This window comes from Alligator sinensis, unplaced genomic scaffold (genome assembly GCF_000455745.1).
Source record: "Alligator sinensis unplaced genomic scaffold, ASM45574v1 scaffold847_1, whole genome shotgun sequence".
Lineage (NCBI taxonomy): Eukaryota > Metazoa > Chordata > Crocodylia > Alligatoridae > Alligator > Alligator sinensis.
In genome coordinates, this window is record NW_005842797.1 from 677,413 (window position 1) to 692,462 (window position 15,050).

The 15,050-nt window shown below is 46.6% G+C and overlaps 2 protein-coding genes across 7 annotated transcripts in view; one reads left to right on the forward strand and one right to left on the reverse strand.

Annotated features, from left to right (window-relative positions):
- IFT57 (intraflagellar transport 57) overlaps nt 1-420 on the reverse strand; it is a 27,643-nt gene extending 27,223 nt beyond the window's left edge. The window contains exon 1 of one of the 2 annotated variants that reach the window (XM_025191239.1): nt 177-420. The gene's annotated coding sequence lies outside the window, so the exon portion shown is untranslated. The remainder of the gene's footprint in view (nt 1-176) is intronic. The other variant, XM_014525410.2, reaches the window with a different exon arrangement.
- A 1,764-nt stretch (nt 421-2,184) lies between these two features.
- Nucleotides 2,185-15,050, forward strand: part of HHLA2 (HERV-H LTR-associating 2) — a 30,446-nt gene continuing 17,580 nt past the window's right edge. For 3 of the 5 annotated variants that reach the window (XM_006035084.3, XM_006035083.3, XM_006035085.3), the window contains exons 1-3: nt 2,188-2,396; nt 13,439-13,526; nt 13,779-14,090. In XM_006035084.3, the coding sequence (XP_006035146.1) occupies nt 13,472-13,526; nt 13,779-14,090 (367 nt within the window). In that variant the 5' untranslated portion in view covers nt 2,188-2,396; nt 13,439-13,471. Of the gene's footprint in view, nt 2,397-13,438; nt 13,527-13,778; nt 14,091-15,050 lie in introns of all 5 variants that reach the window. The other 2 variants (XM_006035086.3, XM_025191238.1) reach the window with 2 other exon arrangements.

Sequence of the window (15,050 nt, forward strand, 5' to 3'; positions counted from 1 at the left end):
CGCTCGCCGCCGCCGCCCTCCTCCGCCATCTCTAGCCTCCCCCTGCCCAGGGCCTCCAAAGCGCTGCCCTGACCCGGCAGCCCCGCCGTCACCGCGGCAACGAGCTCTGCCAATCGCTTCTCTGCACGGCTCATTCAGCCCCGGCCCCAACCAATCACGCTCTCCGTACAACATACCCTTGCACCAGTCACCTCGCAGCTCGCGGGCCCCGCTAGTGCGCGGAGGCTGTTCTCCTTCGCGCGCGCCCCCAGCTGAATTGGCGAGCAGGCGGAGGGCCAGGGCGCCGAAGCGCCAGAATGTCGGGTTCTGTCGTGACGTCACCGCCACCCCGGGGCGCGCGCGTTCAAGCATGTGTATCCGCTCACACGCCCGTGCCCGTTCACGCGGTTACGCACCCATAATCACCTCCACACACGTGCACCCCCATTCATACTCCCCACACAGATGCACCGACTGTCACTCCGAAACACACACGCACTCTCATTGACGCCCCCTCACACGCACCCCCTATTCACGCCCCCTCACAGGTGCACCCCTATTCACCCCTCCACGCACGCACCCCCATTTACACACACCCTCGTTCCCACACGCAGACGTCCACACCCATTCCCACACACACGCAGACACACACACCCATTCTCATATACACCATTTATACACACACATTCCCCTATTCACATAGCCCCACTCAAACGCCTGTATACACGCCCGTTCACACGCACCTTTCACACACTCGCACCCTCACTGACAGCCTCATTCTCTTACATTCATACACAAACACGCACACCTTCACACAAATACACATGCCTATTCACACCTCATTCACACACGTCACCAGTCACACACAGTTCTCTCACGTTTGGGCATCCAGTCACACAAAGCATGCACACACAAAAACACGCACACCCATTGACACACACGCACACCCATGTACACACAGAACCATTCACATGGATACCAACAAACGTGCATGCACACCCACTCACACACACCTGCACCCATTCACACACATGCACATGCATGCCCATTCCATACATGCACACACAAACATGCACTCATATACATATGCATGTACACCCATCCACACACACTCCCCATTTACACACACGCAGACCCATTCAGACACACACCAACAGCCATACATACACACACAAACATGCACACCCATACATCTATTCACATCTCCCCATTCACACACGCACACTCCCATTCACACCCATAAAACATTCACACACACTCAGGCACACGCACCATTCACATGAGATGTACTCCCACTCACACACACATACACAGGCACTCCCATTCACACATTTTTCACACATGCACCTCCATGGACACACAAACCATTCCCACAAACATGCACACGCAGGCCCATTCTCGCACACAAACACACACACACCCATTCACACATGCACCCCACAGACGCACACGCAAACGTGCCATCATGCCCCCGCATTCACACATGCACACCCCCATTCACACCTGTTCACCCCATTCACACACGCGCGCCCCCATTCGAAACACACCCATCACACACATGTGCGCCTCTTCACATACACAAACCACTCGCGCAGGCGCACACATAAAACAAACACGTGCATTCATTCACTCATCCATTCACACGTGCGCGCACCCATTCACGCCCCCAGTCACACAAACGGGCACACCCGTTTACACATGCGTACATGCACACCCGTTCCACCAGACCGAGACACGCCCATTGACGCCTTCTCACACCCCCCCATTCACATGCATACGCGCGGTCGCAGGCACCACTCACACCCAAACACACAACAGTACACACCCATTCACTCACACACACACACACAGAGTTGTTGTCAGCTCATGATTTTTGGCGTTGGTCTTAAAGTCTACGCTTCGGGAATGTGAAAAACTTCCCTCTTTCATATATATAATGGGTGTGTGTGTGTATAATGTATGGATGTATATGTACATATATGTATGTATATATATACACACATGTATACATATAATACATATCATATATAAAATATATAAAAACGTAGCTATATATGTATATGTATAAAATAATATATATTATATATATAAAATATAACATATACAAACGTAGCTGTACACACACACACACGTATATATGACAGGAGTTACGTTTGTCTCATTCCCGAAGGGTCGACTTTAAGAACAACGCCGTAAAACCATGAGAGTTGGCAACACCCAGGCGGCGCTGGCAGGAACCGACCCAGGTGAGGGTGGAAGAGCCGGTCTGCGCCAGGGTCACAAGTGATCGCCCTCTGCTCCCTGCCGCCGTGGTTGGAGGTGTGGGGGATGGGACGGTGCGAGCTGCTACTTCCAGCCCGGGCAGCTCCTTGAGTTGGCAGCCCGCTGCTCCAGCGCAAGGCTCGGCCGGACCGCAGGTAAGTGCCTAGCACAGCAGGGCTGGGGGTGGGCTCAGCAGGTGCTCTCGGGCCGGGGGGCCGCAGCTTTCATTCCTCTTTGGAAGAGGACAGAGAGCAGAGCTTCTGTGGCAGAGATCCCGGCCCGCAGCACAGAAATCTCTGCGTTTCCCTCCTGAAATAGGTTTGCTGCCTCAGTGTGTGGCACCCTGCCTCACCCTTGAAAGGATTTCAAGGCACCCCAGGGTGCTGTGGTGCCCTGGCTGAGTTCCTGCTGGCAATCATCTCCAACCTTTGTTTTAATGAGTGCTTCCCAACTTCAGCAGCAACTGATTAACTACTACATAGTTTGGAAGCAGTTTTTTTTCTTTCAAAGACAAAACAAACCAGGAATAAACCAGCAAAAAAACAAAATAAAACTGGTTTGTTTAGCCTTTGATTTATATAAATCAAACCTGTACACTAAGGTAGGTGAGGAATAAACCAGGAAAAACAAACAAACCGTGGTTTGTTTAGCCTTTGATTTATATAAATCCAGCCTGCATGCTAGTGTGGGAAATAAATAATCCAGCCAAACAACTATGCTTTTTTTAGCCTTTGAAAGAAAGAAACCTGCTTCCAAACTATGTAGTACTAGTTAGCTGCTGCTAAAGTTGTGAAGCACAGAGAGAGAGCGAGAGCTCGCTAGCTCTCTCTCTATATAGATAAATCTCTCTCTCTCTCTCTCTCTCTCTCTCTCAAATCAATACATTCATAGCCTCATTTTTATTTTTCTCTTTATCCTTTATATATAAAAAAAGTTAACTCTGAACTTTCCTCTCATTTTACTTACTGGCAACTTTGCATAAATGATGACTCAAATCCCAAGGAACAGTAAGGGTGTGTCTAGGTGCCTCCAGATAGGAGCTAAGTGTGCACTCCAATGTGCACTCCTTCCCATCTAGGCTGCAAGGTGAGGTGTAGCACATGGGACAGGCTTTACCTGTGAGAAGAGTTGGCACCGGCACATGCAGACAGGTTATGTAAATGGATTTTAAGGTAGCACTCAAGGTAACGCACTTGACAGGCAGACTGACTGGAAACCAAGCCCTAGAGGTTTGTGTTTTCCAGAAACTGATTATAAGAAGGGGGAGGGAGAGGCATGAGTTATTGTTTGAGATTCTTTGTGGGACGTGTATAAAGTGAGATTGCTGGGGCAAACCTAACCCTTGAAGGGAAGGAAGAGAGAGCTATTTTTGCAGGACAGCAAGGCTTGGAGGGACAAGCTGTTTAGCTGGCTTTATACAGACAAAACCCTGATTGTTTTGACCAGCTATGGCAACAGGAAGAGCAAGCCAGGGCAGTGTGGATGGGGTGACCACATTTTTCAAAATAGAAAGGTGAGACATGCCTGCAGTGCCCTCCTGCCCGCCCTCGCCAGCAGCATGGCCAGAGCAAAGCTGAGTGGAGCAGGGATGGATGCAGGCTGGTTGCTGCAAGCTCGGGGCTCCCCATCCTGCTGCCTCTCCCCTGGGAGCTCTGTGCCAGCCATGTGCCCCCTGTTCACCCAACAGTAGCTCTGTCCCGCTCCATGCCCTAGCTGCAGGCTCCATGTGCTGCCCTGGATAGGCAGTGCCTCCAGCCCTGGCCCCTGCCCCACTCCCTCCGTCATTGTGGGGGCCTTGATCTGCCCCCGCTCCCCCAACCATGCCCCACCCCCATAGATTTACCTTCAGGGAGCTGCTTTCCATGCTGCTTGGCTGTATTCTCACTCAGGTGCATGTGTAGGGGCATGTACACACATGTGGTGCCCCCTGCATCCCACCCCCAGCAGCCCCAAGCAGTCCCTTGCAGGCTGGAATGCTGCCAGCCTGCAAGGGAAAACCTGTCATTTTCTGCGGTGAATGAAAAACCTGGATTCCTGCACATGATACTGTGACTCTGGGACAAATGCTGTCCTGGAGTCATGCAGCCTGGGACTGGGACTTGATGTTCCCATTCTGGGACTGTCCTGCCCAGTTAGTGATGGGTGCTCACCCTAGGTTGGGGCCAATGTTTTTGGTAGGAGTGTCACAAATTAGCTCTGTACCCAAGTGCTACTCCAATCTCCTTGCCCTGCCTGATCAGCTGCTCTGCTTTCTTCCCTGTCTTCCCTGCGCTGCCTGTCCCCTTAACTGCCGTGTGCTACACATAGATGCTGCCGGTGCCTGGCCAGCCCTGAGCTAGAGTATAAACTTTTATAAATGCTCTGTGGTGCCATGCACACCATTGTTGCCACTTTCCAACTCATTGCTGCCCCTTGGGTTATCAGCTTCCTAAGACTTCTGAATGTCATGCTGATCAATATAAGTCTCTTACCTCATCTGCTTTCTCATGCCTTCTGCACAGATCACAAACAGTTTAGGACTGATGTTCTCTGGTTGCCCAAGAACAGAATCTGGGCATCATCCTACTGACAGTTCTTTTCTACTCTGGAAAAAAATGCTTTCATACTGTTTCTGTGGCACTGAAATTTTGACCCCACTTTTGTGCGTCTCATTTGGTGAGCACCACTGAAGAAAACTACCAAGGTTGTACAGGTGGCAAGTCACAGTATTAGAAGTGTTTGTCCCCTGAGTAGGGTGGCCATCATAGAGGACAGTCTGGTTGTCCTCTATTGATATGAAATTGGACGCCTTTATGTCCTCTATTTTTCTCTTGAAGAAACAAACAGAAGCTGGTCTCTCACCCATTAACTCCTCAGTCTACATCTTCACTGACTGCCTGTCTTGTACGCATACCAGCCCAGCCTCTGGTGTCTTTACTTTTCATTCCATCCAGAAAGAGCACACACCAACTGCTGAAAACTTTCTTAGCCTGACAAAGGGTTTTTGAATGCAAAAGCTTGCTTAAAAATTGTTTTCCAACTATTTAAGTTGGTCTAATAAAATATAACAGATTCACCCAAAGAACCTTGACTGCCTATTATCAGCAATCAGCTTTTTTTGGCCCATATAGCCAATAATGTCACCAAAAAATGCCATGTGCATATGTGCAGCTGCAACATGCACACAGCCAGGAATAGAGCCTGGCAGCATGGAGAACAGTGTCCTGGTAAGTCTGTGGGAAGGAAGGGGCATAGGAGGTGCAGATTGAAGCCCCCACGGTGAGAGAGGGTGGGTGTGGGGCAGGAGCATGGGCTGCCCAGCTCAAAAATATTGAGAGGCTGGGGGACACGATTTAGGAGGAGAGGCTGAGGGAACTGGGCTTATTCAGTCTGGAGAAGAGAAGACTGAGAGGAGATTTAATAGCAGCCTCCAACTACCTAAGAGGGGAGGGGGTTTGAAAGAGGATGGAGCTAGACTGTTCTCAGTGGTGGCAGATGACAGAACAAGGAGCAACCGTCTTAAGTTGCAGCAAGGGAAGTTTAGGTTAGATATTAGGAAGAATGTTCTCACCAGGAGGGTAGTAAAACACTGGAACAGGTTACCCAGGGAGGTTGTGGAAGCTCCAACCTCGGAAGTTTTTAAGATCTGGCTAGACAAAGCTTTGGCTGGGATGATATAATTGGGGCTGGTCCTGCTTTGAGCAGGGAGTTGAAATAGATGACCTCCTGAGGTCTCTTCCAACCCTAGCTATGATTCTATGATCAGGGCTGCTCAGTGCCACAAAGCAGTGGGGGGACACCTGCAGCTGGACCCATGTCCTGGTGACAGAATGGGGCAGGGGGCATAGGAGGAGGGAGAAAATATTATTGAGGTGGGGGTTGAGCTCTCCCTCACCATTGGGGCCTTGATCTGCACCCCAACGTCTCTTCCCCATGACAGACTTGCCTGCTGTGGTGAGAAGTGCTCTACATGCTGCCAGGCTGCTGCAGGCTGCAGCTGTGTGTCTGTGCATGCCTCTCCCCCACTGGCTGCAGCTGCCTGTGCCCAGGCTGCCAACACTGCCCCACGTTTGGGCTAAACCCCATTAGCCCCAGCCTTCTGCTGCCAATGGCAGGGGAAGCTCTGATTTTCCATAATAAAAAAACCCTAAAATCAAACTCCGAAATATATAGGTATTTAGAATTTATTTTATTATAATGCTTGAGACACTGGTAGGCTCCTAATTGCTTTAAAATTGTAAATATATCAATAAAACATTGTGTTCCACTGATACCTATATATAAATATATATATACAGAGAGAGAGAGAGGTGTTTCATTTTAATTGTGCAAACTTTGGGTTTTTAATGAGTTTTGGATTTTTTATAAGAGAATTTGGGATTTTTAAACAGAAAACCAGGAACCCTGCTAAATGTGTGACAGACTGAGAGAGGGGCTGACAAAGGGATTCTGGGTGGACTGTTTGGGGCCCTGTCTGTTGATGTTTTCCAGGTATTTAAAGCCGGTGAAAAATCTGGAATAATTGGAAATGGGAAAGAAAGATACAGCTCAGCTGCTGGAGTGAAAAGAAAGTTGAAATATATGCAGCATAGTGGCATGACTTGAAAAAGAGCGGGTGTTGAGGGAGACTGTGTCCAGTGGGCACTATCATCTATCATGCATCTTATTTAGATGGGCTGCACTAAGCTATCCTTGTATGTTCCCATCAATTTTTGTGGCAATGGGGGGCTGCTTTTGTGCTTTCGTTCCTCCTCAGTGTTTTGGCTAGTAGCAAGCAAATGCATTTTTTTGCACCAGGTGAGGGTGTTGGAGCTTGCTCTGGCTTCTCCAAGTGCCAGCCTAGGAACACCCCCCCCCCCCCATTGGCTGCATTTAATCAATACAGAGTTGGTTTCCATTACTGAGCACATGCTAAGATAGACAATGTATTTAATGCAGTTTCCTTGTATCGGAATGTAAGACTTGGAAGAAAAAAACCTTGTTTTGTATTCAAATAACTGCCTCATTGACTACCTACAAGCTTTTTGAGGTTACTTTATTTGTAAAGCTCTTCAAAACCTTAACAGTTCTAATTCTTGAAAATTTTACAAGCTCTTTAATAATCTGTTGCGAGGTTACTATCAGAATAAGACAACAAGCTGAAATGCTTTCTGCTAAGTAAAACAAACTAAACCAGCTCCTTATCTTCTTTTTTCTAAGCAGATAAAAATAGCAAGTTATTTCCCTAAACCCAATTAATTCCAAATTTACAGTAGTTATGCTGAAAGAAGAGTTTGGAAAGGTTGTAAAATACTACCCATTTCTCATTGGTTTCTCTATGAAATTCATGCTTTTGTAACATGAAATTCACTCACATTGGTGAATTTTATTTAAATAGTAACCTGTAACAAATCTCTCACACTTTGTTGGATCCTGGTACATCAAATAGAAACCAGAGAATGTTGTGTATGTGTATGTTTTGTTAGCCAAAACAAAATTTAAAGCAAATAAGCAATTACAGAAAGCAAAATAATGATGGCTATATGATTATATTTCCCAAATTTAAAAGAGAGAATGTAACATGGAATGCTACAGTATATCAAGAAAAATGTGTGTCTATTAGTTTAAGATCTGGTTATAGTCTTATTTCATAGGCATTTTTTGTTCTAATTGTACACTGTTCTGGGCAGATTTTCTGGGTAATACTGGTTTGAGTTTCTATAAAATTTAATTTACACATTTTCCAAGCCTAAAACTGCACTCCCTTTTGAATTTCCAGAGTAGAAATACACTTATGCAGTGTTTAGAAGTTTAAAATGAATTCTGAAGTCCAGTGACCTTCACAGATAATACCCAGCTAACTGCTCCCTTCTATATAAGCTCTTGGCATGACATTCTCAACAAGTGGGCTGCTTCATTCTGGGCTGACTACTGCTTCTGTTCTATTCTTAAGATTTTAAGAGCAGAATTTATTGTGGTATGTTACACTGTAGTAACAACTGAATGGACAACTGTTGCAGCGTGGTTTTGGATAAAGCAATAGCATGCTTTTTGCTATGCCAAACAGGGGGAAAAAACTGCCTCCCACTATTACTTGAACCAGTATGTATCCATCTGTTGGGCTTCCCAGAGGGAAGGAAGGAAATCCCTATTTGTGAATCTCTTTGTGCCTCCATCTTGTTTGGTATCTTAGTACTGTTGTGCACTGTCCACACTCTTTGGCTTGGGATGAGAGGAAAATGTCAAATCTGTTTCAAATCTGTTTATCTTCTAACTCTATTAACATTAGATTTCCTGGCTCTTCCTCTCCTCAGAGGTAGGATTGCATGAAAATCCCACTCGGTTGCCTAAATCTTTATGAAACAAGCTTTGTTAAGAAATAGAGAGAAATACAAAATAAAAGACTGTCACCTTACATACCTAGATTTAGAATGCATTAAAATGTAAGAATACAGGTACCACATTTCCAGAGCCTCAAAATAAACTAAATTCTTACAGGTTTCTAGAGAACAATCTTTGAACTGGAACCTGTTGTAACCAATGTAAAATACCACAGAAATCCTCTCAGGGATTTTGATATGTTATTCTGGATTGATATTCTGTCAGGAAGGTCTCACCTTATCCTGATCAACCCTTGTTTTCTAGCAAAATACCTTTGTACAAAATACCTTTGTATTTGCAGATGCACATCCTGTAGATTCATTAACTTGGACTGCATGTCAAATCTTTCACAGAAAAGTTCATTACAAGCACTGTGATTTTGGCAACAGCTGTACCACTAGATTTTAGCAGCATTATTTAGAATCCTAACTCCTCCTGCCTAGGACTTTGAAGGGACCTGCTCCTTCTTGGAAACCATTCAGGTGAAACCTCCTGCCTAAAGCTAAAACTGCTTTAAATTTGCTTCAGGGATGTAACTGTGTTGTTCTAAGGACACAGGCAGACAAGGTTCTTTGAGTAAATCCGATATCTTTTATTAGATCAACTCAGATAGTTGGAAAAAAAATTCTTAGTGAGCTTTTGGGCACCAATGCCCTTTGTCAGGCTGAGGAAGTGTCTGCAGGTGGTCTATGCTCTTCCTGGATAGAGTGGTAAAGCAGCCAGAGGCCAGTATGAATGCAAGAAAGCCATTCAGTTAAAATGTAAATTGAGGTGATCTGCAGGTGAGAGACAGGTGGTGGGGGGGTAAGGGGGAATGAATGTAGCTGTAGCCAAAAGATGAGAGACAGAGGTGGGGAGGGGAATGAGAATAGCTGGTAAAAAGTGGAGGGTTTACTTGGAAGTCAGATGTTAGGCAGATTGTGTCATAAATCCAATGTCTATATTTAGTGAATGATTTTGTGTATCCAGGAGACTGATGTAGTGAAGTTCATGGGCTTTTCTGTGAAAGGTGTTTTGTAAATTCTCTTTAAGTATTTGAATCAAGAGATTGGAGAGAGAGTGGAGAAATGTGCTCCCACAGGTAGTTGGGTATTCTTGTCTTTGATAGATTTGCAGTGTCCGTTCATTCTGGTACAAATTTGTTGTTTGGTTTCTCCTGTATATTTTCCATCAGGGCATTTGGAGCCCTGGATGTATCTCATTCTGGAGGTGCAGAAATTTGCTTGGAATTTTCTCTTTAATTATCTATTATAACTGATGGATTGAGTACAGAGGTTAGCCTTGTTAGTCAGAAGACAGGCAGAAAGTATGGCATCTTGGAGACTAACTGATTTAGAGAGGCATGGCTTTCTAGGCAAAACCTACTTTGTCAGATGCTAGGAATGGACTGTCAGAAAATCTATGGAGTTAAAGGCTCATTTTCTTCTATCTAAGAATGAGTGGGAAAGCAGATAACTTTTGAGGTCAAGCTTTAAAAATATGTCAGTATTTCATATATTAGGAGCTTGACTCTGTAAGAGATGCAGGGTCTATACTACTGGATGTAAAAGATCAGCAGAGTCATCACAGGTTTTGCAACCTGGCCTCTGACTCCAGCAGAAACCATCATATATACTCCTTGATCAGGATTACCCAATGAGCCCACCTGGATGGTATCGAACTTATGTTTTATTCTTTCTACCTGAGCTCTGATTAGCATAGCTCTCAAATTTTGAATATTTATGATTTTGTACCAGTAATGAAGGCTTATTCTCCAGCTCATGGAAAAACAAGCATCTTCTCATTAGCTGCCAACCCCTTGCTTCTGCATGGTTCTGGGTACTTCAGTTAAGTGGCCTTTCGTGATCCCTTTGCATATATACAGAGATGTAAACAAGGGTGCGGACAGAATTGACAATTTTTGTCTTATCTGGCCACAGAAAGCAGTTTATAGCCATGATCAAACACAAGTACACAGCTGCAAACAGCATAAAAATGGCTGAGTGGGTGAAAATCTGACCCCTCACTGCATGAAGTTTCAGATAAAGATGTTTCAAAATGTAGCATCTTCTGTAATTTCTGTCTGCTCTGCCCCCCAGCCTGTCACTGTTTTCAGAATGGGAGGGGGGAAAGGGAGTGGAGGGAGTTCAGTATGGGGTTTTTTCAACCCCTTGGAGGGTGGGGCATGTATATTGGAGCCTCCCTAGGTGGGGGGCTCCAATTCACCCGCCCCACCCTTCAGCACCAGCTGGGGAGCCCTATGAACAAGCTCTGTCTGTTGCCTTTCCCACCTCCCATTCGGTAAACCGGGAGCACCGGCAGAGAGCCATGGCCAGTGCTATGTGAACATGTCTGCAGGCTCCCAGCCACCAGCTAGATTCCCCTCCTCCCTGAAACCAACAGTGAACTTCTGTTTGATTCAGTGTTACCACCTCTTGTCATGTATTGCAACTCTTATGATTTCTGGCAGTTTTTAAAAAGCCCAAGCTCCCACAGCCGTGTCATAGTCTCAGTTCTGATTTATTTTTACATTACATTACTGATCTTCAAGGTTACAGAGAACATCTTGAAAACATGAACCCCAAAGACCGAAAGGCAGTAAAAGAAAGTGTGTGTGTGTATATGTATGTATTAATTAGGGAACTATGTATGTATGTATAATTAGGGACCTATTTAATTTGTGGTTTCGCTGATTTCATGGAAACCACAAAATCTGGGATAGTTTGCAAAATCCACAAAATCAACAGCAAAAAGCTCCGTAATAAAAATAAAATGCTAGCACCTTCCCCTCGCTGTTGGGAGGGGAAGACGCTAGCTGGTGGGGTGGCACAACGGTCAGCAGACAAGATGGCTTCTGCTTCATTATCCCTCCTCCCCCACCGGGGCCTTCCTGGCAATCAGAGCTGAGGAGTAGGGCCTCTCTCCCAATCAGTACTAAGGGGTCGTACTCTCTGCCAATCATTTTGAGAGGTGGGGATGCTGAGAAATAGAATATCTTATGGTTTTAAAGCCATTCATGATATTCTGGCCCCAATCATGATTTTGAATATTTAAGACTAGAATCCTGTTATATGTATGCTTAGTGAGGCCCCAGATCGCACAACATTGTGGGGAAGAATGGCTTGGGACTCAGGAAACTGTATGAGGAATTGGGAAATCTGGGCTTGAGTCTGCTCCACCACAGATTTCCTGCATGATTTTGGGTAAAGCAGTTAACTGCTCTCTGGTTCTGTTTTTAATTGGTAAAAGTAGGGGCAATAGGATTCCCTTCCCTTACTGGAACATTTTGAGAATCAGTACATTTAAAAATATATAAATTTTGGAGCCAGTGGAGCTCCATGTTGGTGCAAGCTTCCACTTACCTGCAAAGCTGCAGAATAAGGGATTTAGGGCGGTTGTACACGTGATGGGGTTTAGTCCTCAGGGTTTTATTCTGTGCTCCCTAAATTAAAGTGGTGGTTTTTTAACTGAAACGCACTTTTTCAATTTTTCTATCACGTTACTGCAAGGAGCCTGATCCTTTTTTTCCCTTTTTTTTTGTCAGAGCTGGAGCCTGCCTCAGGCTGAGGGGCAAGCTGCTAGTGGGCTGAGCGGCCCCTAAGCTGCGGGAGCCCCTGGCCATTCCCTCCATTGCAGTGGCACCCACAGGGCTGCTAGCGGGCCGGGTGCTGCCCCGGCTCGCAGGCAGCACCTGGCCTGATCCAACTCTTCCCTGACCCTGAGCTGGGGCAGCACCCAAACAGCTATCAGCCTAACTGGGCAGCCCTAAGGGGTGCTGCTGCTGGAGAGCGAAGGACTCAGGGGTTGCTCAGCCTGCTGGTAGCTTGTCCTCCAGCTGTGAGAGAAGTGACCAGGCTCTGTTGGGGAAAAAAAAAGAAAAAGGATTGGGCCCCTCACTGCTTCTGGCTTCAGCAGGTGCCTGCAGCTGGCAGGATGCCTGGAGCTGCCTGAGAACAGGCTGGCTTGCCCCTAGGCAGGAGGGTGTCTGGGTTTGCTGGCATCCAGAGAAGGCAGCGGGGATTGTACACAGGGTGCTGGAAGCACGGGCAGGCTGCTAGCTGGCCAGGTGCTGATCCAGCTTGGAGATGCCTGATCCAACACTTCTCTAAGCCCACCCAGACTTCCAGTGCCCCATGCACCATTCCTGCCACTTTCTCCAGCCACCTGCACACCCTGCTGCCCTCCTGCCACCTTTCTGTGCTGCCCCAGGGGCAGGCTGGGTGTGCTGGTGGCCAGAGAAGGTGTCAGGGACAGTGCATGGGGTGCTGGACGCCCGAGTGGGCTTGGGGAAGCATTGGATTGGGTGCCTCCAAACTGGGGCAGCATTCGGCCAGCTAGCAGCCTGCCTGGGCATGCCCACACCTTATGCACTGTTCCACCGACTTCTCCAGCCACCAGAAACCCAGACACTCTCTTGTCATCTCCCTGCGCTGCCCCAAGAAGAAACCAGCCTGTTTCCACACAGCTCTAGCCATTCTGCTGGCTGCAGGAGCCTGCTAAAGGCAGAATTGGCAAAGGGGCTGATCTTTTTTTTCTGCAGCGCCTACCCACCTCTCCCATGGCTGGCGGGGGCTTGCTAACAGCTGCATCATTGCAAATTTCAAAGATGCAAACTCATCTAAAACCCTCAAAACTGGCACATGTGTAATGTGTGACACCATTAAGCCACACAAATGTGTGACAAAAATGCACTAGTTTCCCATCAAGTAGCTCCCTTAGTGGGCAGAGTCTAGAGAACATTGACCTGTATTTGGTCTCTAAAGGGCCCTAGCACGTACGATAGAAACAACATTTTATATTTTACATGCTCATAATTAAGGGTAGGAAAGGAGAGCATTGCAGAGGAATTTACACCATATGTATTCCTTTTTATTATCAGCTGGAAGCAAAACTGCTATGAAGATAAGAGGACATGAAGGTGCACTTCCATCTCATTTTCCTGTTGCATGCATGTACTGTAGTTTTAGGTAAGTTTTGGTGTGAGAACCATGCTGGGTTGTGGTGTAGTGAGACTATGACTGCAGGCCCCTGTCCTGCCCCAGGGATCTGTGATGCATATGTCACAAAGCAATAAGAAGAACAGATGATTACACATGCTGTGAAACCTGCTAGAAGTAGAGAATCAGCTTGGCTGGATTTAAATTTGAGAAAGAAAAAAGCATAGAGACTCACCTAATTTACTCTCTTTATCTTGTTCATAAATATTTCTGTACTTACAGGACTTGAAATAGTAACTGGACAGGTTTCCAAAGACTGCATTCTGCCATGCTCCTTTCCACATGGTGAAGAAGTAGTAATTCACTGGAAGAAAGAACTCCAAAATGTGCACAGCTACTACAGCGGGCAGGACCAACTAGCAAGCCAAGACTCTCAATACCGGGGTAGAACAGCTCTCTTTCATGAGGGGATTCCCAATGGAAATGCCTCCTTAAAACTGAGTAAACTGCACCAGACCGATGAGGGCTCCTATTCTTGCTATGTGGGGACAAAACAAACGAGAACAGAAGTGGAAGTCAAACTGTCCATACAAGGTCAGCAGAACACTTAAAATACAAACATTCAAGCAGCAAATCCTTTTATTTTCTTTGCCACTTGACATTGAAATACCCCTGACCAGTGGTGCCCAAGCTTTTGCCCCATGGGCTGGATGGGCAGTGCCTGGTCCATTTGTAGGTTGGATCTGGTTGTGGGCCTGATCTAGTGTGTGGGGCAGGTGTGGCAGGAGCCTGACTCAGCTGCAGGTGTGGGGCAGGGGTAGGGGGTATGACCCAGCTCTGATCCAGCCATGTGGGGACAGGGTAGGGGGAGGAATGTGGCTCAGCCCCAATTCAGCCATGCAGGGGGAGCGAGGGGACATAGCCTGGTCCTGATCTTACTGCATAGGGCTTGGGAATTTGGCAGCAGGGAGGGGTGGCAGTATTAATTGCCACTGCTCCCATGCTGCCAAATTTCTTGACTTGTGGGGAGCCATGTGGGCCGGATGCCTGACCCCTGCCCCAGACTCTGAGGTTCTGCACTCCTGGGCAGCTCTGTACTTTACCATTGCACTTCAGCTACAAAATATATTACAAGTAAGTTACAGCAGACAGAGGTTGAGAACTTCTGTACATAACTGGAGGTGAGAGTTACTACAGGTATATAGGTTGGCAGGAGGGAACCGGATACTGGATGGACATCAGTACAGAGTGTGGATACCAAGGGGAGATTGGAAGTCAGTGAAACGTGAGTGAGGTGAACGCTACAGTGTGGGTGCGTCTACACGAGATGCTAACTGCACAGTAGTATTAGGCTACTGCACAGTTAGCATCACTAAAAAGCTGTGCACCAGCACTAATGCACAGTAGCACCAGTTACTGTGCATTAATTTAGTATTTAGTTATGCAAGTACTAAAGTAATGTGCAGTAACTATGGCACATTAATGAACATGTAAATGCACCCTGTAATCTGAAGTAAACACATATAATTATGTTTAGCTCTGCTCTGGAGATTG